Source organism: Nilaparvata lugens, chromosome 2, assembly GCF_014356525.2.
Source record: "Nilaparvata lugens isolate BPH chromosome 2, ASM1435652v1, whole genome shotgun sequence".
NCBI lineage: Eukaryota > Metazoa > Arthropoda > Insecta > Hemiptera > Delphacidae > Nilaparvata > Nilaparvata lugens.
The window spans coordinates 88,491,240-88,511,976 of NC_052505.1; the positions used below are offsets into that span (position 1 = coordinate 88,491,240).

General features: G+C 34.0%; 3 protein-coding genes across 3 annotated transcripts; 1 reads left to right on the plus strand and 2 right to left on the minus strand.

Annotated features, from left to right (window-relative positions):
• Positions 1-218: 218 nt before the first annotated feature.
• On the minus strand, positions 219-10,214 carry LOC120349714 (chromodomain-helicase-DNA-binding protein 1-like). Its single transcript, XM_039420243.1, has 7 exons — positions 10,191-10,214; positions 8,708-9,067; positions 6,736-6,914; positions 5,572-5,677; positions 4,976-5,082; positions 2,394-2,654; positions 219-330 (listed from the first exon to the last, which is right to left on the minus strand). Exons 1-7 carry the CDS (start codon positions 10,212-10,214, stop codon positions 219-221), a joined length of 1,149 nt encoding a protein of 382 aa, XP_039276177.1.
• Positions 10,215-10,424: 210 nt separating this feature from the next.
• Positions 10,425-10,845, plus strand: LOC111050033 (histone-lysine N-methyltransferase SETMAR-like). The gene has a single exon (XM_022336268.2). The coding sequence runs from the start codon at positions 10,425-10,427 to the stop codon at positions 10,749-10,751; it is 327 nt and encodes a 108-aa protein (XP_022191960.2). The 3' UTR covers positions 10,752-10,845.
• Positions 10,846-11,243: 398 nt separating this feature from the next.
• Positions 11,244-11,708, minus strand: LOC120349715. The gene has a single exon (XM_039420244.1). The coding sequence runs from the start codon at positions 11,706-11,708 to the stop codon at positions 11,244-11,246; it is 465 nt and encodes a 154-aa protein (XP_039276178.1).
• Between the last annotated feature and the right edge of the window lie 9,029 nt (positions 11,709-20,737).

Below are 20,737 nucleotides of genomic sequence, written 5' to 3' on the forward strand. Positions count from 1 at the left end.
CCGCAACAGCTAGTGGACGCTACTATTTCTTGTCCAAGTGTGCAGGCTAATTAAGGGTAAAGCAGTTAAAAATTTAAAAGATATAGACAAGATCGTCAATGAGTGGTTGCCACGAAAATGAGGATTCACTACATGTTACAGAAATCGTCTTGATGTATTAAATGCTCAAATCTATGCCAAGATTCAATAGGTGATGTGAATTTGTAAATGTAGAGTGATTACCTTCTGTTGTTTGAGCCTCGGTGATTTCTGTCTCGATCTCTGTATCCACCAGATCTCGGATACTGATCATATCGATCTCTATCTCGTTTATCGTTGTTACCAGAGAATCTACAACAAAATATTACAATTTATTTATTTATTCAGTTATATTTGACACACATCCAAATATAGCATAACAAATACAACTAAACAATATAATCTACAGTATACTAGAAATGTCGTACAGAATAGAGATTCAGGTCGAATTAAATATTCTCAGGGTTTCGAAAAACAGTTCACGAAACATTGCAAATTTATGATTTCATTAATACGAGGGCAGTCTAAAAGGTTCCCGATCTAACTCCATGAAGGTGACAAATCTCGTGAAAAAGAGCTAGTGTATCTTAAAGACCTCATGTTAACTCATTAAAATTCTAGACATTTTCAAAATCAAATAAAAGTTTATTGATAAAAATATCAATTCTACAGTTCTTTTTTAAATTTTTCTGAAAATCGTAGTATTTATGTTACAGTCTTCAATGTCGGTGTTGGGTTAGTATCTTGGTGGATTGCCTCACATCAGTGTCAGAGAAAGTGACCGTTGCAGAGGTAATAGTATCTTACGTCACAAGGACGGGAAGGGGCCTTTTGCAGGTGAGAATGATATGTCTAGTAGAGGCGTCAGCCTCGACTAGAATTTCATTTGAGCACTGCGAAAGACATTCACGTCCAAGTAATGTACACGATTTTTTGTCATAATAATCTAAAGAAGAATAATTGAGAAATAAACATTACCTGTTTGTGCTGACATTACTACATGCATTCTATAAACATAACCTAGTTTAGAAATTACGAATCAGGAATTTTGTGGAAGTTGACAAAACTTCCACCTGGAGCGCTGAAGGTGTTTTTTTGTATAGTGAGGTGCACGTTATAATGGCAGTGTATGATTGACAATACTGTTGCTGTCCTTTTCTATCATACAACAAGACAGATTGCGCTATCTCTCTCTTGCTTTGCAATGTTGTCCGTTTGCCAGAATATTTTATTTTTACTTTTGACAGTGACTGTACAAAAGTAAACAAACAATTCTCAGCCACCATTTTTTTTTCTTCATTCTATCAAAATATTTGAGTACACAAGTCCTATAATTGATTTAAAATGTATTTTTGAAACAATGAAATAATTTTTAGACATTAAGTTACCGTATGAGAAACACAAATAAAAATACCTGAAATGACATTTTAAAAGTTGATAACTAACCATCCTAGACTTCATCCAAGCTTTAGTTAGCCTACACGTATAGGTTAGACCTACTCGTACCGGTATAAATAATATTCAAAGGTTATTTCAGAGTTATTTCCATTGAAATTACTTATTTTAAATAAGATTTCTATTTTTTTTTAAGAAATTGGAATAGAATACCTACCAAATAACTTAATTTCTGTTGTTTTCAAACTCAGATCGGTGTATCACAGCTTTTTAAATTAGCCGCCATTTCAGGTTTGTATAAAAATAAAAATCTAATCTCAGTTATGAAAGCAAATTTTCATATCAAATTATAAAAACATATATTTTATTGATTAGTTTGACATTGAATTGATTATTTTATCAAGGAAATGATAATTATTATTGGATCAAATTTAATGGGATGAATTGATTAACAGCTGTGTACACTCAGTGGCAAAATGGAGAAACTTGACAACGTTTTTCTCCTATCTTTCTTCTCTGCCATTATAACGTGGGCCTCACTATAGCAGTTATGCGACAGAATAGGTACAGAATGGAAACTGTCAATAAACCGCCTATCTAACCAATGCTTTTTACATGGCGCAAATACTAGACACGTCACGTGACCTTGAGAAGTTCCAATCCTGGTCTTCTGATTGGGTCGTGGCAGTGAACGAGATCAATTGATCCGGATCATTAAAGTGATCCGAACCTTCCATCAATACTATTACAATGCGGCGCTTCCTAACAAGATGGCGGATTTTTGCGACAGGGTACAAGCCAAGTTTCCATACTGTATGTATACTGTGGTTATACTGTTCCTAGCTTATGGTTTCATTACAGTAGAGTATGCTGTAATGAGAATCTGTTAACATATTTGTTCTGCAAACAGCTGTTTCTCGGCTTGATTTCATGCATGGAAAACAGCTGAGATTGAATGACAATGACAAAAATGAATATACCTATTGCCTCCTCCAGACCAGCGATCACCAGCGCCGTCGGCAGGCCTGGGATGAGGACTGTTGACATTGCCGCTGCGACTGTCGCCGGCGGCCGGAGCGCCCCTGAATCCCGGAGCGGGAGCGGCTGCCGACCGTGACGGCCCTCCAGTGCCGCTGCTTCCGCCGCTGTCCGCTCTGATCCGCTCTCCGGTGCGCATGCGCTCCTCTTTCGATGCCTCCTTACTGCCACTGCTCTCAGTCGACGCTTTCTCGTCTTTCTCTCTGAGGATAGAACACAATAATAAATGAATAAGTGAATGAATGAGTAGTAAATGAATGAGTGAATAAATAATAGATTGGTCAACTGAAAAAAAATGCTAAATCAGATTTAAAAAACCCTTCAAAATGATATAGTGTTGATATAATATTCATTTATTGGAATACAAGAATTCAAGATCTGATTTGCCATAAAAAATCAAGTTTACAATAGGAATCGTCAGTTTAACAATATTTTCATTTTTTAAATAATTGATTAAATAATAAAAAGATTAATTAAAAGATAAATGATAAAAAGATTGATTTAATTGATTAAATAATTATTGAGTTAAATAATTGATTCAATTTGTTACATTTATAAAATCATTACAATTTCGATACTCATCTGTTGAGTAAAATACTCTAACCTTGAGCCATCCAGCAATAGTTCTTTTAAAAATGTTCAGCGGCAACAATCTAACGGATAAAGGCAGCTTGTTATACAGTTAACATTGAAGATAATTGTGGCTTTTCAATGTTTTGCTTAGTCTAACACTCGGTGTTACCAAGTCATATCTGTCTCGTATGAAATGTATGAACAGTATCATTGGAAGTGAACTGATTTAGATTGAAGAGTGAATGAATAATAAATTGGTCAACTGAAAAAAAATGCTAAATCAGATTTTAAAAATCGTATATAATGTTTATATAATATTCATTTATTGGATAGACTATGAGCTGATTAACTTTTATACAATAATCAACTTCATATTATAAATTATATTTTCGAACACTTCATACGCTAAATTCAAGTTTTTATATTACATCCCTGATTAAGCTGATTTACGACTCACACTGGCGCACAAGGAATCTTCCTTTTGCCGGTGTTTTTGCCTCACCTACTGTACTTATGCATGTGAACATAAATTGAATCTTCATTTTATAACTATTATTTATAATATAAAGGATATCATTTTGTTATTATAACTAATTAAATAAATGTATGTATCTTGGTTTAAGTGCAGTAGCATATACTTATATTTATTTTTTGTAAAGCTTTTTTGTATTTTGTTTTTGGCAAATAAAATTCATTCATTCATTCATTCATTTAATATAGACAATATGCAAATTATACAAGAAATTACAGATAATACGAAGAATTCTGTCAACCAGAAACAATGAACCGAATAAAATATGTTTCTGATATGTAAGACTTAAAAAGGCGTTCTCAATAATATCAATCTTATTTTAGCCGTTATTGAAGTTACACTCGTAGCTGACCAAAAGGCGTAAAATAAGGTTAGTGTAACTGAAAACGTCTTTTTAAACTTTGCACATCAAAAAAATATTTCATTGATAGTCATCGTTTCTGGCTGTCAATTTTTTGTCTATGTCTTTAATTTTTCCTTGACAAAAAATTCAATTAATTTTAATTTTATTTATTTAATTAATTAATAAAATGAATTAATATTTTTAAATTAATTTTAATTTTATTTTCAATTTTTCTTGAAATTCTCTGTTTTTTTCTTTTTTTTCAATCGTCATGCTTTGATAGTGTGGGATGAAGTAGGACAGTAAACAGTAGTCTTAGCCACGATTTTCTTATTGAATTCGTTTATACTGGAAACTCCAACTAAAAGTGATAAATATACTACTTGATAATACTATGGAAGATTTTTTTAAATTTTCTTGAAAGAAATGAATTCAAACAATACAAATTACTATAGCTGAGATGATAAGTATATTATTGTGATCGAGATTGCCAATTACAGTGCATTGGTGGTAAATAAGGTACTACAGTACTATAGAAATATTAGTTAGTGTGAAGATGTTGGTGTTACTTGAAACTTATCAAATCAAAATAATGCAATAGAAACGTTCAATGTCGAATTTGTAATTTATAAATAAGTCGAAGCCATTGAATAGATGACGTTGCATCACAGAAATCATTACAAAATACACAGATGGAAATTAATTCCCGGGCTGACAAATAATTTTTGAATAGTAGCGATCATCGAATTTCCATCTAGCTGTTCACCATGTTGTCAATATTTGCAGTAGCAAAAGTCTTCGGGGTGAATTACAGCATTTAATTTGGATTTTCGTTTAATAATAATTATTACAAAATCTTTTATTATTGGTTGATTGCAAAAGTTTCTACTTTTTACTTGTAAAATCAACATCTATACGAATTGATTGACGGTTTGAAAAACATTCATAGTAAAAACTACAAGTGAAAAGCTTTACAAATTGAACGAAATGTTCACAATTGTTGGTCTTTGATTTTAGGAAGAGTGAATAATCTTAACAAGCCATCTAAGTTGACAATAATTATGTAAATTTTTTACCTTCCATGAAATTGCTTTTTCGAAGGTGAAGGTACCGCTTCATTGGATTTGTCATCTTCGGCTCTCCTCTTCCTACTCGAACTATCCTTCCCTTCCTTATGTTTATCCTTCAATTAAAAAAATTAAATAATTTTTATCCAAGAATATAAACATTTCACGAGTGAGCAGCCATTAATTACAATGTTGAACAGGATATTCCGCTTGAAATTGGAGATGAAACTTCTACAAGTTCAAGAGAAAACTTAAAATCAGCAACAGTCAAACGATCTCTATGTAATAAAAATTAATATAATGCATGATTACACCAATATTGAAGAAAAGAAAACAAAAGTGAAGTTGAAATAGGAATTTTATTTAAATTGATTTGTAACATCAGATGATATTAAGAGAAATAAGTTATACTAAAAAGCTAGGTTATTCATCACTATATTGTCGTTTGGACCAGTTTGAAAGATAAACAACATTCTACAACTAAATAGAAATCCAGAACTGGGTTGCAGGCTAACTATAATAAATGGACAGTATAAAAATACTTTTCACAATATTATTGTTGATGAATTATGATGAAATTATCGTAACATGATGAATTATCTTACCTTGTCCTCACTCTTTTGTTTCGATTTCTTCAAAGCATGTTTATATAATTTGTAGAGTTTCTTAGCATCATACTCCGTGAACTTAGATACGAAGAACCATAGATTCCTGGAAAAGATGACAAAACTTTATAAATTTATAGAAAAATAAGAATAATTAAGTTATTAAAGGCATCTGACATGACCTAACACCTGTTTTTAGGCAGCCGGTACCGACAGCTTAACGTGTTCATCCGAAACACGGATGCATATAACTAGATACCCAGTCCGCAATGAAAAAACTTTAATGTATTTATTATTTGATAAGGCTGGATTAATGCTATCAAATACTGAATTTATACAAAGATGTCACCCTACACCAAGCACAAAAAGGAATAGAAACCTCATATTAGAATAATACCGTATTCAAACGAACTTTAATGGAATGTGATAATGAAAAATTATAGAAAAAACTCTTCCATTTTCCAAATGTTTTCAAATTTTACTCGAATTTTCCAGGTAACGTAGCTTATTTATTTAGCGTATGGCAGATGTAGGATATGAGATTGTAGCGATGGTAATTCTATTTTGACGTATGATGTTATCATCATATGAAAGTAATCGTGTGATTAATTCAAAAAGCAACATTGTTAATTAAATGAATAAACAAGTTAGTTTTTAGTAGAAAAGCTCAATGTATAGATCAAGAAAATGTAAAATGTGAATGTGTGGAATTAATAAAAGTTATTGATTTATAACAGGATATTGATTTGTAGAATAATATCCTATACAACACATATTATAATATAAAGCTCATAGGTTTCAAATGCCTACACTGTATATTTCCAATTGCTTTGTGATTTTATGTAGTGTTTGGCCAGGAGAACATAAGTATGTCAATTTGCTAGACCATTCACTCAACTTGAATCATCCACTACTGATTTCTCCACCAAATAAAGAAGTATTCAATTTTGATACTATATTTTTAATCCAATTTATTTGAAATATTAATTATTTCCAATTCAGTTTTAACCATAATCGTTCGCTTCTAGATACATATTTCAAACAACAGTACTTGAAAAGATTTAGATCTGCCACTAATAATCAATAAATAGTGAGAATATTTTTGGTTCAACAGCCAAAAATAATATAGTATAGCCAGAAATGGTAATTTATGAAGCTACTCACGTTCTCCATTTCTTGATTGTTTCTGGATCCTTGTACTGCTTCAAGCACTTGTCGATCTGATCGCCGATTTCGACCAGACACTGCCTCGTGTGAGTCAACTGTTCCTGTTCACTAAGGGTTTGATCGGGATTATCAAGTGCCTTCAACGCCTTTTTGACAGGTCGCATCTTTTCTTTGCACTGAAACAAATGGATAAAATTTCAATTCCAACTACATTATTCTATTCCATACGCTGAAAACCGTTTATGCAATTTAGAAAAATGTAATCACAAATAATAAACTCAAATGAAGTCGATATTGAATCTATCTTAACAAATGAACAACCTATTATTTCATTCAAATATACTTGTACATTTTTTTTGCCTAGTGTGATGCCCACATGAGCTCTAGGCTTGCGCGTGGGTAATGTAGATTGGAAGGAATTTTCAAGTCATTGTTGTATCATTGTTGCGTCTTTCATCAGTTTCAAAACATTGCAGTATATAAACTCGCTGAATAGAAGCTATCTATAAATGAGGCAGATGATAATGAGATATGAATTAACCTACTGTTTTAGGTAGGTTCCGAACCTCCGGAAAGCGATTTTACAACTCATGAATCATATTTAGGGGAGTTTGCTCAAGCGGTCACCCTTCCAACGTGAGTAGCAAGCGAGTGATTCTTAACTTATCTAAGCGATAGCTTATCAGCGCGACCAGTGAGTCAAACTGCTACCTCATCTTACTCATAATTGAAGCATGTTGTGAGAAATAAAATCAAGTTGGAAAAACGGTGCTTTGATATTGAATTTTTATACATATTTTTCCTGTTTATTCAATTGTTTTTAGTTGATATCATTTTATTTAAATGAATCATGTCCGGTTGCAGAGTCGTCACATACAGTTAAAATCAGGCATTCAACTTATTTATGAACCCATAACTCCACTTTTCGTTGCACAGATGTCAAAGTAAACTATAGCTCCCATATAACTAAAAACGTCCAATTAAACACATGATTTCGTTCCAGAGTCGTCAGAAAAAGCTTATTTATGTCTCCAATAGCTAAAAACGGTCAGTTAAGTTATGGGCCCGAAGTCGTGCTGTTCAATATCCAATATCTACTCCACCAAATGCATTTTAGAGGTTGTGATAGCTTTTTTTGAAAGATGTTCACGAAAAACGATCTGTATATAAGTAAATTATTTTTTTCTTCCTATGTTTTTCAAGTTGTTTATAACCTTCAAATCGCTAAATATGGTGAGAAATCTCGCCAAAAGCCAAGAGTCGCCATATTGTTTATCAATTTTGTGAGGTCTTTTAGGTCTGTTCACAGTGATGTCGATTGAAACGATGCCAAGACATTGGTTGGATAGAAGAATGTACGGAAAAAGTGAATAGAGCTGCAGTGTGACTTATGTATAGTCGTCACATAAAGTTAAAATCAGGCATTTAACTTATTTATGAACCCATAATTCGAGATATAGCTAAATGGGCTTCGGCAAACGACTGTGCAACGACCAACCATCTATGTCAGTGATTTTAAACTATGTCTCATATAGCTATGTTTGATTTTATGTAACGACTCTGCAACCGGGGATTAGTCTAAAAAATATATAATTTTCTAATCCAGGCGAAGTTTTTCAACGAATCTAATTTAACCTGAACTAACACAATCAAGCCCAACCTAACCTAACCAACTTCAAACCAACCCAATCAAGATTAACCTTATACAAACAAACAATTGAAATTGAATTGATTCAAATTATTATTCCTGGACCAAAAATCAAGTGACAAAGCAGTGTGTGATTGCATAACCTTGACTTTTGGACAACATTAACATTTATTAAAATCTTTGGAGAGAAATGTACAGGCTCAGCCTAGTTTTTCCTCCAATGTCATAATAAATTTTATATATATATATATATATATATATATATATATATATATATGATTATAGTGCTTTATACAATAAATGAAATGAAATGAAACCTACCTCATTAAAGGTGGACTCATCCAAATCACCGACCGCTCGTGGTTCACTCATGGTGAAGTGCATGGGACCAGTATCCTTCTTCTTCTTTTTCTTCTTAGACTCGCCATCCTTCTTCTTCTTCTCCTGCTTGGCGTGTTTCTCAGTGGAGGTGTCTTCGGCGGCTGCAGCGTCTTTGCTAGGTGTGGAGACGCGCGACTGCTTAGCCGACGCGGCGCAAGAGTGGTTAGCGTCACCCGCCTGCGTCTCTTTCTTCGGCCCTCTCTCTCCACCGCCCTCGTTGCCAGAGCTGTCATCGTGGTCGATTATCTCCTTCGAGACCGCCTTTGCGTTCACCTTTCTCTGTCTCTTCTGTTTCACCTGCTGTTCAGAGAAAAGTAACAAATTAATTCAAAGATCAAACACGATTTTCTTCTTCAAATCTTCCACAACACTGTTCGAAAGAATCTTAAAATACGTACACACTAAAGCCGTGTCCACACTGAACAAATGTTCGACAAACATGCTTGTTGAAAAAGTTTAGGCAAATTTTATTATGTTTGAAAAACAATGTTTGCCCGTGGCCAGTGTGGACGCGTCACCAAACAAAATATTTGTAAATGGAAAGAACAGGTTTTATGTTTCACAGCTGTCAAAACTGAAAATGTTTGGAAAAAAGTAATTTTTCGTTTGACAAACAATGATTGTCCAAATTTTAAAAAATGTTTGTCCCTGAGCTCCTCAACAAATATGTTTGCCGAACATGTATGTCGAACATTTGTTCAGAGTGGACACGGCTTAAGAAAATTCTCTACTACTACTACTTGAGAAAAACGTACCATTCAACTCTTTCTCAAAATAGATTGAATAAGTCACATGAAAACACAAATTAATCTACACACTTAAAACAGTGGGTTCTCGATATAATACACCCCGTCATAGAACATTTTTTTCTTTAGTCCCTTGAAACGTCTAAACTCAGTTCAAATAAATCTCATAATACCTACATACAAAAAACTACTCTTACTAGTCATCACAGTCACATCGTAATATATACAAAATAAGACAAAGTTCAGCATATTCTATATAATATAAGAAACATTTTTGAAACAGGTATATCACAGTTAAGAAAATACAAAGGCATCACCACAAATCCTCATAACCATATGGACAGCAGTCAATTAGAATCTTTTTAACAGAAACCTTAAAACTATTAATGTGATATTTGTGATAATGTCTTTGTATTTTCTTAACTGTGATATACCTGTTTTAAAAATGTTTCTTATATTATATAAAATTTACTGATCTTTGTCTTATTTTGTATGTATTACAAAAATAAGATAAATTGTAATTGAATTATACAATTATATAATTGTATTGTTTAAATTGAAATCTACTACGAGGGCTATTTTTTCAACTTCCGATCATGCCGCTAGATGGCAATGCGAGCGGCATTGGCCAACAATGCGCGGCAGCTGACTTGTCACATCTCACACTATAATCTCACTCGTTTTCGGCCATCTGTCGTCATTACCAGTTCATCTAGCGACACATAAACATGGTCAATATGATAGAATCTCCCGCCAAGTGTGAGTTGTGAAGTGTAATTCGTTTTTTGCAAGCTGAAGGGTTATCCACAGCAGAAATTCACCATAGAATGAAACGAGTATATGGTGAAAGCTTTATGAGTGACAGTGCAGTGCGTGATTGAAGAGGAACTGTGCAGAACAAAAGGAGAGGAATGCTCACATCGGGAGTGGTGCTCATTCATGACAACGCCCGTCCTCACAGTGCTGCTGTGACGAAGCGTCTTCTTAATGGGTTTAAATGGGACGTTTTTGACCATCCGGCGTATAGCCCAGACTTAGCACCAAGCGACTATCACCTTTTCCCGGAACTGAAGAAAATGCTAGAAGGGCAGAGCTTCCGAACAGACGATGCGCGGCAAGATGCTGTGAAAAACCACCTCAAATCACTGGCGGCTAAATTCTATGAAAAAGGTATTAAGAAGCTTGTACCCAGGTATGAAAAATGCCTCAATCTGAATGGTGACTATGTTGAGAAGTAACTAATAATGTAAATAACTTTTGATAATAAATTCATTCAATTACTCTCACTAGTTTCTTTTTTATACCACATCGGAAGTTGAAAAAAATAGCCCTTGTACTTACTGAAAACGTACTCAGCTCTTTCTCAACACAGTTTGAATGAAACAAGACATAGTCAACAATTCAATAAAAAATCTAAAATAAACGTTAATAGTCATCACAGTCAAATCGTAAAGATCAGCAAATTCTATATAATATAAGAAACATTTTTAAAACAGGTAATCACACACAGTTAGAAAATACAAAGACATCATCACAAATATTACATTAATTGTTTTAAGGTTTCTGTTAAAAAGATTCTAATTGACTGCTTTCCATATGGTTATGAGGATTTGTCGTGATGTCTTTGTATTTTCTTAACTGTGATATACCTGTTTTAAAAATGTTTCTTATATTATACAGAATATGCTGAACTTTGTCGTCTTCTTCTTCTTCTTCTTTTCCTCCCGAGCCTATGTCCCATTTCTCTTGGGGTCGGCCCTCCTAATCCTTTTCCGCCATTCCGGGCGTTGTTGAGTCAGTTCAGGCTCTAAATCCGTCGTCCTCATATCCTTGGAAATGGTACCCATCCAGGTTGTCGGCGGTCTACCAGGGCGTCTCCTAGGCTGTTCAATTTCCATGACGAGTCTGGTCATGTGATCCTCACCGCGTCTCATAACGTGCCCGTACCAGCGCAAGCGATTTTCCTTTAGCTTATCAGTTATATTAGCGACTTTAAATGTTCCTCTTACATATTCATTGCTAACTTTGTCTTTCAGGGTTACACCTCCCGACCACCGGAGCATCTTCATCTCTGTAACATGATTTTGTTGTTCATCTGACTTTCGCATAGCCCAACATTCAGATCCATACATTAAAGCTGCGTGGCTGAAATGGCGATCATTGACGGGAGTCATCTGCGATGCAAAAATGCCCATCGAGGTCAAAGGAAACATATATTAAGCTGCGTACACATATACGCTCTTCCAACCCGCACCGAGCACGCTCCTCCCTCGTACCGCCCTCGTTCCTCCATCGAACTACAGTCGCGCCGCCCACGCACCCATCATGAACGTTACGGAAGATGTTAGATCTTCTCGCGTTCCCCGGTCGAACCACTGTTGCTCCCCGGTCGATCATCAATCGCTCTGCTGGAGTGACGTTCGGTTGCGGAGCAGAGCGAAAGTCTGTACCCACCTTAAGAGAGCAATCAGGCTGAACTTTGCCTTATTTTTGTATATATTACGATGTGACTGTGATGACTATTAACGTTTATTGTTATATTTTAGAATTTTTTATTGAATTGTTGACTATGTCTTGCATTTTTGTTAAAGTGTTCTGACAATAAATGAACCTTGAATCATGAATCACATGACAACACACATGAATCTCTTAATCTAAATACTAAAAACAGTAGAAACTCAATAATTATAGTACATTCTGTTATAGTATATTTTATCTGCAGTCCCTTAAAACGTCCATACAGCTTTCAACCTTGCTTTAGTACTAGCCTGATTTAGTACAGACATCGTAATAGTACATTGTTTGAGCGGGGCCTTGGAATGTACTATAACGAGGTTGTTCCACCTTATGTTTAATAGAATGCTGAACTTGTAATCTATGTTTAATAGAGTTAAATAAGTGTGAGTGATGTACGGAGGTCACCCTGCTTTTCTGATTAATTTTTAGTTTGGTGCCAACATTGAATCCAGGATTAATTGATAAGAACTCGAGAGATAAATTTCTCAATTTATAATAATTTACATACTACATAGTAGAATTATTTGTTTAGTGTCAAGGTCTTAGTATGGAGGAATCCGTCTTATACACAAGTAACAAAGGTTTGGGCTTTTTCTGAAGTGAGAAATTATTTTTAAAACTTTTAAACATAAAATATAAACGTAACCATTTTGGCTATAAAATTAGTTTGATCTCTTTCAAGCCGTCTCTTTTGTTAATAAATTTTATTACATAAGACTAAAAAAAATCATGAAATATTTTTGATTTAAATAAAAAACAGTAGCTGATCAAAGCATAAATTACTGTTTACTCTTCAGTCAGTAGGTAGCCTAGTCTTCATGTTTTTCATTTCAAATTGATAAAAACAATAATTATTCTACTTAGAAAGGATTTATTCAGTGAAAGCCAAAATGGTGGTCAATCGTTTATTTTATGATACTGCAATACTGTATTTATAAATAGTTTGGTCAGGGTCCGTAACTTTATCTAGGATCTGCATACTTAAATACAAAAGATACTTAGTTGTAGAAAAATGTGAAATATATTGCCTGATGGATAAAAAAATAACATAGTAAAAACATTCAAAGATAACAAGACGATCTTACGATATCACCCATTCCACATCAGCTTTATATATGAACTGGCTGGATTTTAAATGAGACTAATATAAAATTGATATTTTTTATCAAAAGTAGCGTGTTTTGAGATTAGGTTATAAACAACAACATTGATTTAACGCAATTAATAGAATTTTTCAATTTAAAAAACAAATATTGCAAAATATATTTATAGTAGCACATGTTAAATTAAGCATTCACAGAAAAAGACAAACATTTCATCATACTTGTTGATTTGTTGGTAATTATTGATTACAAAGGCTAATAAACTATTGACAAATAGAAATATATAATGTTATCAAAGTTCCATAACCAAGTTTAACAGATTAAAGCGAGGATCCTTTTCTTAATAAAAATAAATTATTTATATTACAAAAAATATTTTCAATATATTAGAAATATAATTAAAAATATAATATAAATTTTCTTTTACTTCTCATAATATCTAGATTTGAAAAAAGGCAGTGGATAAAACCAGCTAGTTAGAAATATAAATAGCAGCTGACTTGAGTCAGCTTGTTGATATGGTAGAACCTCTAATTTATTTACGTGGCAAACAAAACACAATGACAAAGATCTGCTAGCATTTTGGAGAAATAATTTTGCATAATCAACATGTCAGCAGCTACAACAGAAATTTCAAATGTCTGTTACCCGAAACTGGACAGCGGCAACGAGCTATCCAGTGACGATTCGCAGTTTTCGATTGTCGGTAGGAGACCAGGAGTTCACAACATTCTGCCCACTGAGAATTTCGAAGAAGCTGCCATTTTTCCGTCATTGGAGAGCGACGTGGACGACGATGACATAGAAAATGAGTCAGTAATGAACGTTACTGATCTTGAATCAAGTTCTAATGAAAATTGCAGAAAGGAAGGTAAAAGTGGAACTTTGAAGAGAATATTAAGAAATTTAACTCGTAGCAGTAAATCAGGAATAGAAATGAAAGAAACAGAAAAATCTAGTAGTAATTCAGAGTTAGATGTTGAAGAAAACGTAACACCAAATAATGAAGAAAACATAACACCAAATAATGAAGAAAACATAACACCAAATAATGAAGAAAACCAAACATCGGAAACTAATGTCACTGAAGGTTCTGAGAAAACATCAAAAGATAGCAAAACAAGCATCTCAAAGACATTTCAAAAATTGAGTGGTGCACTCTCTCGTAATAAGACTGATTGTAAAGAGAAACCAAACACTTCCAATCAGGATTTGAAAGAGGATAAGGAGAAGCGAAATTCGTTGAGTAGGCGATTCTCAAACCTTAGCGCACATCTAATCAAGTCTGATAAGGATAAAGACAATAATTCCAAGCACAACGTGAGTGAAGAGAAAGAGAAACGTAATTCGTTGAGCAGACGATTGTCAAATATAAGCGGTCATCTACCAAAACTGAGCAGTCACAAGGCGGAGACAGCTTCACTGAACAATCAGCCGGACAACAGCGAATCAGAAACAAAAACCAACCAACTGAAGAGATGCCCCAGCGACAAGAGTTCCACTACGCTGGGTAAGAGACTATCCAGCATTAGTTCTCATTTCAGGTTTCGCGGAGTTTCCAATCCCGGATCTGGTGAAGCCGGCAACATTTCACCCGATGTCAAAGTAGAAAAGGATAGTGTTCACTTTGACATCTCCCCCGATATCAAATTTGAAAAGGATAGTGTCGAATTGAATGAGAAGAAAGAGATAGGATAAACTATATGTAACTTCAAAAATACTTTACAAAATTTATGAGATAAATAATATTGTTTTTGCATGTAAATAACAATAGCAAGACTGCTAGATTCTGTACTTCCTGTTCTAAATTTTCATGTTTTCTGGGTCCAATAAATTCGATGAGATCGTAAAAGGTTTTTTAATGTAAGATTAATCTAGAAAAATTACCATGCTACTGTATTATAGAAAGTAGCCTCTAATGAATAAGGGTTCTTTTATGCAGAACTAGTTTGTGTTCATCTAGAATCAACATGCTGATAAATTAAACAATTTAAATAATTTATTTAAGTTATGTAATTTCCACCGAGGATTAAATCAGTTTTGGGATTCATTTATTTCCTTTTTAGTTACACTGCATCAAACTAATTATATTTTCAGATCTGCAAACAGATATATTGTTCCTCGAACTGACTTAACTATATGCAGAAGAAAATTTAACCACATAGTGAAGAAACAATAAAAATATTATTCCAGAACATTTTATAAAGATAACCCCTCTAAAGCACTTAAAACAAATTGAGAACTGGATCAAGACCAAAAATGTTGTAGTCAAAATATTTCAACTCTAGGCATTCATCAATTCTTTATTATCATGTTTTTTCAAATTATTTCCCCCTTCACTATCTGAAAGTTGTCTATCAAACTAAATTTCAATCTATATAATGTTATCCTGCACTAATTCAAATTAACTATTTCCCCCTTTACTATTGAAAGTTGTCTCTCAAACTGAACCCAATTTATATAATGTTACCCTGCACTAATTTCAAACTCTTGATAATTATATCAAAATGAATATTTGTTTAACGAATTATATTTTATGTTTATACTATGAACTACTCCACTATCATGTTTTTTCTTTTTCTTTTTTGAAAGTGTATGCAAATTTTTTGTTGGAAGTGTTTGCTGATTTTTTTGTTTCTACAGTTACTTTTTTCTAGTTTTCTCAAATTGGAGTGCTTACTGAATGCTCGTTGCTAGCGCACAAACTTTGTTTCACTTGCAACGCCAAATATTATATATTTTATTATTATTTAGTTTCACTTGCAACGCCAAATATTATATATTTTATTATTATTTAGTTTCAATAAGAGCTTTTGTATTTTTGTTAGTAAATTTCTAATGTATGAAACTGAATTTTGTTTTCCATGTTTTGTGAATTTATATGAATTTTTCACAAGAGTTGCAGAGCAAAGATAAATCTCCTATTACTCTGCAACTGAGCAAGGTTATAAATAATTATAGGTTACAAACAAACTATAGGTTTGAAGAAACCTACAAAATATAGGTTTTAATATATAAACAAAAGAAAAATCTAATTACAACAAATCAAACAGTGAAAAATCAATCTCTTTTATAATATAGTACATTCCACATTATAGTACGTTTTTTTTGACTCACAATAGAATTATCAAGTATCCTTTCATTTTATAACAACACACATTCTTTTATTATATTCTATTGTGTTTTAGTAAAGCTCTTTTAGTAGCTCTAAGGACCGGTTTTCGAGCTCTGGATTTAGTTAAGTTTTAGACTTTAAACAAACAGCTGGAGTCAGAAAATTGTCTTTCCAAAAAGGGTCAAGTCCACGGGGCGAGTTTACAAGCTACAAGCCGGCTTTTTTACAAGCAGCTCGTAAACTAGCCCCGTGGACTCACCGCACTCGCTTAAAAGCTGCTTTTATAAAAGCTCTTAGTTGACTCTGCCGGCAACTTAACACGCCACTCGCCGGCTTTTGAGCACTAGCGCATGCGCATACTCCTCAATTCTAGAGGTTAAAATCTGGCGCGAGAGGCATAACGACATAACCTAACTTTCAAATCAAGCCAAGCTCTGCATAAAGTCGAATAAATTTCTAAAAATATAAAATAAGTTAAATATTATTCTTTCATTTATTGAATAAAACACTATAATCATACTACAATTATGACATTGGAGGAAAAACTAAGCTGAGCCTGTAATATTTCTCACCAAAAATTTTGATAAAATGTTAATGTTTAATATATGCAGAGCAGTAAAACAGTGTTGAAAACAGTATTCCACACGCCAGCTACTTGGCTACTGAGCGAGTGGAATGTTTTGTGTGTACTCGACAACTAGCGCACTCGCCAACTCGCCGGCTTGTAGCTTGTAAAAAAGCCCCGTGGACTTGACCCTAAACGGGGCGTAGTCGCAGTTTCTATGAAAATCTTCATTTTCTCATTTCTATAATTGAAAACGGGTTTCCTTGACGAAATGAAACTTTTCTAAATAATTCAAAATAGCTGAAACGTTACACTATTTTCTCTTCATTTTATTTTGTGTTCAATTTTCTAGTTTTTCGAAATTTAATTTAAACGTGTACTGTGACTACGCCCCGTTTCGGAAAACCAAATTTCTGACTCCAGCTGTTTAAAGTCTAGAACTTAGCTAAATCCCGAGCTCGGAAACCGGCCCCAAAAAATGATAGTGAGCACATTTTTTCTGCTCTACCTTGAATTGTCCATATAGCTATCAACTTTCATACAGCACACCCTATTCAGTACAGATCACCTCGTGATAGTAAATTTTTGAGCGGTCCCTTGAAATGTACTATATCGAGGTTCTTTGGTATTAGGTTCTTATGGTATTTATAAAAATCTGGTGTGGCGCACTCACACAACTTTCCTTGCCGTTATGAAAATTGATCACCTGACGCTAGTGTTCCCGCGCATCTCAAGTCTACTATTCAAAGATTTGAGCCAGCTGGTGACAGGGCAATAACGCTGGAGACACACATGAAGTCTGCTATCTCTTCATAGTGAATGATTTAATAGAATCAACAATAATTTGCAATTGAATAATCACATTTTCTCGAATTTAAAGCTTATTTTCAATTTTAGGTGAAAATGTTACTGAACATTAATTGTATAGATTTTCATGCTCAATCTACTCCACTTGATTTTTTTCGTTTTCAATTGTATCTGAAGCCTGATAATTGGGAATCAATCTGCATTGATGGGGCGGGCTCCTGAAATTTTACAGATATGGACTTGTGGCAGTTGATAGAGCTTATCGATGACTATTTAAGGTATGAATTTGATCAAATCGTTGGAGCCGTTTTCGAGAAAATTGCAAAAACCCTGTTTTTGACAACATTTTCGCCATTTTAGCCGCCATTTTTGAATTGCATCCATCGAAACATTGTTCGTGTCGGATACTTTATCGTAAGGACCTCAGTTCCAATTTCAAGTCATTACAATTGGGAGATGATATCGTGTACACAGACGCACATACACTCATCACACCCACACACACACCCACACACACCACCACATACAGACCAATACCCAAAAACCACTTTTTTTGGACTCAGGGACCTTGAACGTATAGAAATTTAGAAATTGGGGTACCTTAATTTTTTTCGGAAAGCACATACTTTCCTTACCTATTGTAATAGGTTAAGGATAGTAAAAATTGAGCTTACCGCTGAAACCGGATTTTTTTTCTTGTCGATGTTCTTCTTGAGTCTTTTGAGCAGGTAATCAGCTCGGCTCTGTAGTTGTTTGGCTTGTGGCTTCTTGTCATCGTTGGAGAGGATTTTGTCGGAGATGCCTAGCGAGGGGTCCATCTTGATCGCCTCCCAAGAGCCCATTCCATACTGGTAGATTCCTCTCAGCAGCGCGCTGTCTTCCGTCTTATCCCAGTCCACATCAAAGTTGGCTGGTCGCACTCTTTTGTAACAAAAAACGTTCAGGTTTAGTACAATAAACTGAACATCACGGTGACTAAATATTTTACACCAATATAAATTGCATGAATAGGAAAGAAATTCAAGCTCTCTTTTTTAAAATTGTTTATTTACGACATGATGCCATTATCAAGTAATTGAAAAAAATTCTTCTTATTGTTTAATTTTTTCCAGCTAGCTGTTTACCCTGTTGTCAATATTTACAGTTTGTAGCAGAAGTCTTCGTGGGCGATTTACAACATTTAATTAGGATTTTCGTTAATAATATTTATTTCAATTACTTGATAATTACATCATGACCGAAACATGTCGTAAATAAACAATTTTAAAATAGGTACTCAGATTTTTGACCGAGCGAAGTGAAATCTAAGATTCAATTCGACGATTTTGGCATTTCTCTTAATGTTTGAATATGTTGCGCATTCACGGCGAAACGCGGTAATAGATTTTCATGAAATTTGACAGGTGTGTTCCTTTTTTAAATTGCGCGTCGACGTATATCAATGGTTTTTGGAAATTTTGCATTTCAAGATAATATAAAAGGAAAAGGAGCCTCCTTCATACACCAATATTAGAGTAAAAATCAAACTATGGAATTAGTGATCATAAATCAGGCTTTTTAGTGGACTATAATACTACCCGTTCAAAAACATCGAACATCTTGAAAATGTATCTTTCCATCAACGTTAGTAGACCAGTGACTATAATACTAGTAGTTCTGTAAGCAGTAGACCTCACGCAGTATCTCATCCACAAGTACCTGATTGAAACTATAGACCTTATGGAAATAAAGCAATAGACTGGCTTCTCCACACATCTGTGTAATCACTTGTCAGCTGATTTATGACGAATAATTCTATAGTCTGATTTTTGCTCAAATATTGGCGTATGAAGGAGGCTCCTTTTCCTTTTATTTATCCTTGAAATGCAAAATTTCCAAAATCTTGTATATACGTCGACGCGCATTAAAAGGAACATACCTTCAATTTCATGAAAATCTATTACCGCGCTTCGCTGTAAATGCGCAACATATAATCATTTAAACATTAAGAGAAATGCCAAACCGTCGACTTGAATCTTAGACCTCACTTCGCTCGGTCAACTACCCGTTCAAAAACATCGAACATCTTGAAAATGTATTTTTCCATCAACGTTGTAGACAGTTGCAGTCAGATAACAGCGCTCACACTCACATTCCGGGATGACACGTCACGGTACGATAGGACAGATGTTTATTTCGGATTTTTTCTAGACATTTTAAATTGATAAATTATTTATTAATTTTTGAGAAAACATAACAACAGGTCAATGTAACTTACTGAGCGCGAGGTCTACTGTTCACAGAACTTTTAGTTATTTCTATTCAAGAGAAGCCTTAACGAAAAAAGATGAATTGCATGAACTATACAAAAATAATGTTTCAACTATTCATAGATTTCTACTATTAGAATTAAATGTTATTATTTTTGGGAATATAGCATTTTCACACTGTTTCAAATTGAAGGTAGGCTGAATACTTCGGCCATCAAATATGATTTTCATCTAACTCCAAGTGCCTTATCATGATCAAGAAAGCATAAATTATTTGATCAACTGCAGTACACGCCAGCTTAATTTTGAACTATGTCACTGAGGGTCGTTTGTACGGTAAAAGCTTACACTGAATCCAATCAGCTAATGGCTTCAACTCAAAATCAACCACATAACAAACGAGACTTGATATGGATTTAATTCAGTTGAATGAGCTTCGTTTAAACTGGCACTGGCGTTAAAACTTCGTGTAAACGACCCCAACACAGAAATCGCAAGATTAATTGTTACATAAATAGATGTGATCATGGTCAGTCCTATCCTTGAGCTATCCTTTAATTCAAATGTCGAAAAATATTAATTACACCTTCATAGCTAAGTATAGTAACTTTTAATTCTGTACAATTCACAACTGTGTTCTCAAATTCAGTTTCACACTTTAAAAAACTCACTTCTGTCAGTAATCCTCATAAACAACACCAACGCTCCCCATTAAGTCAACGCTGACAATTTCTAGTGACTCTCAGTATAGATCTGAAACTTGGTAACAGACCTAGATGAATTGCACTGTTTGTCTGTTTGTTTGTTTGCTTGTCTGCCTCGTCTGAAGCCACCAAGGTGTTGAACCCAGCAAATAGACGTTGGAAAC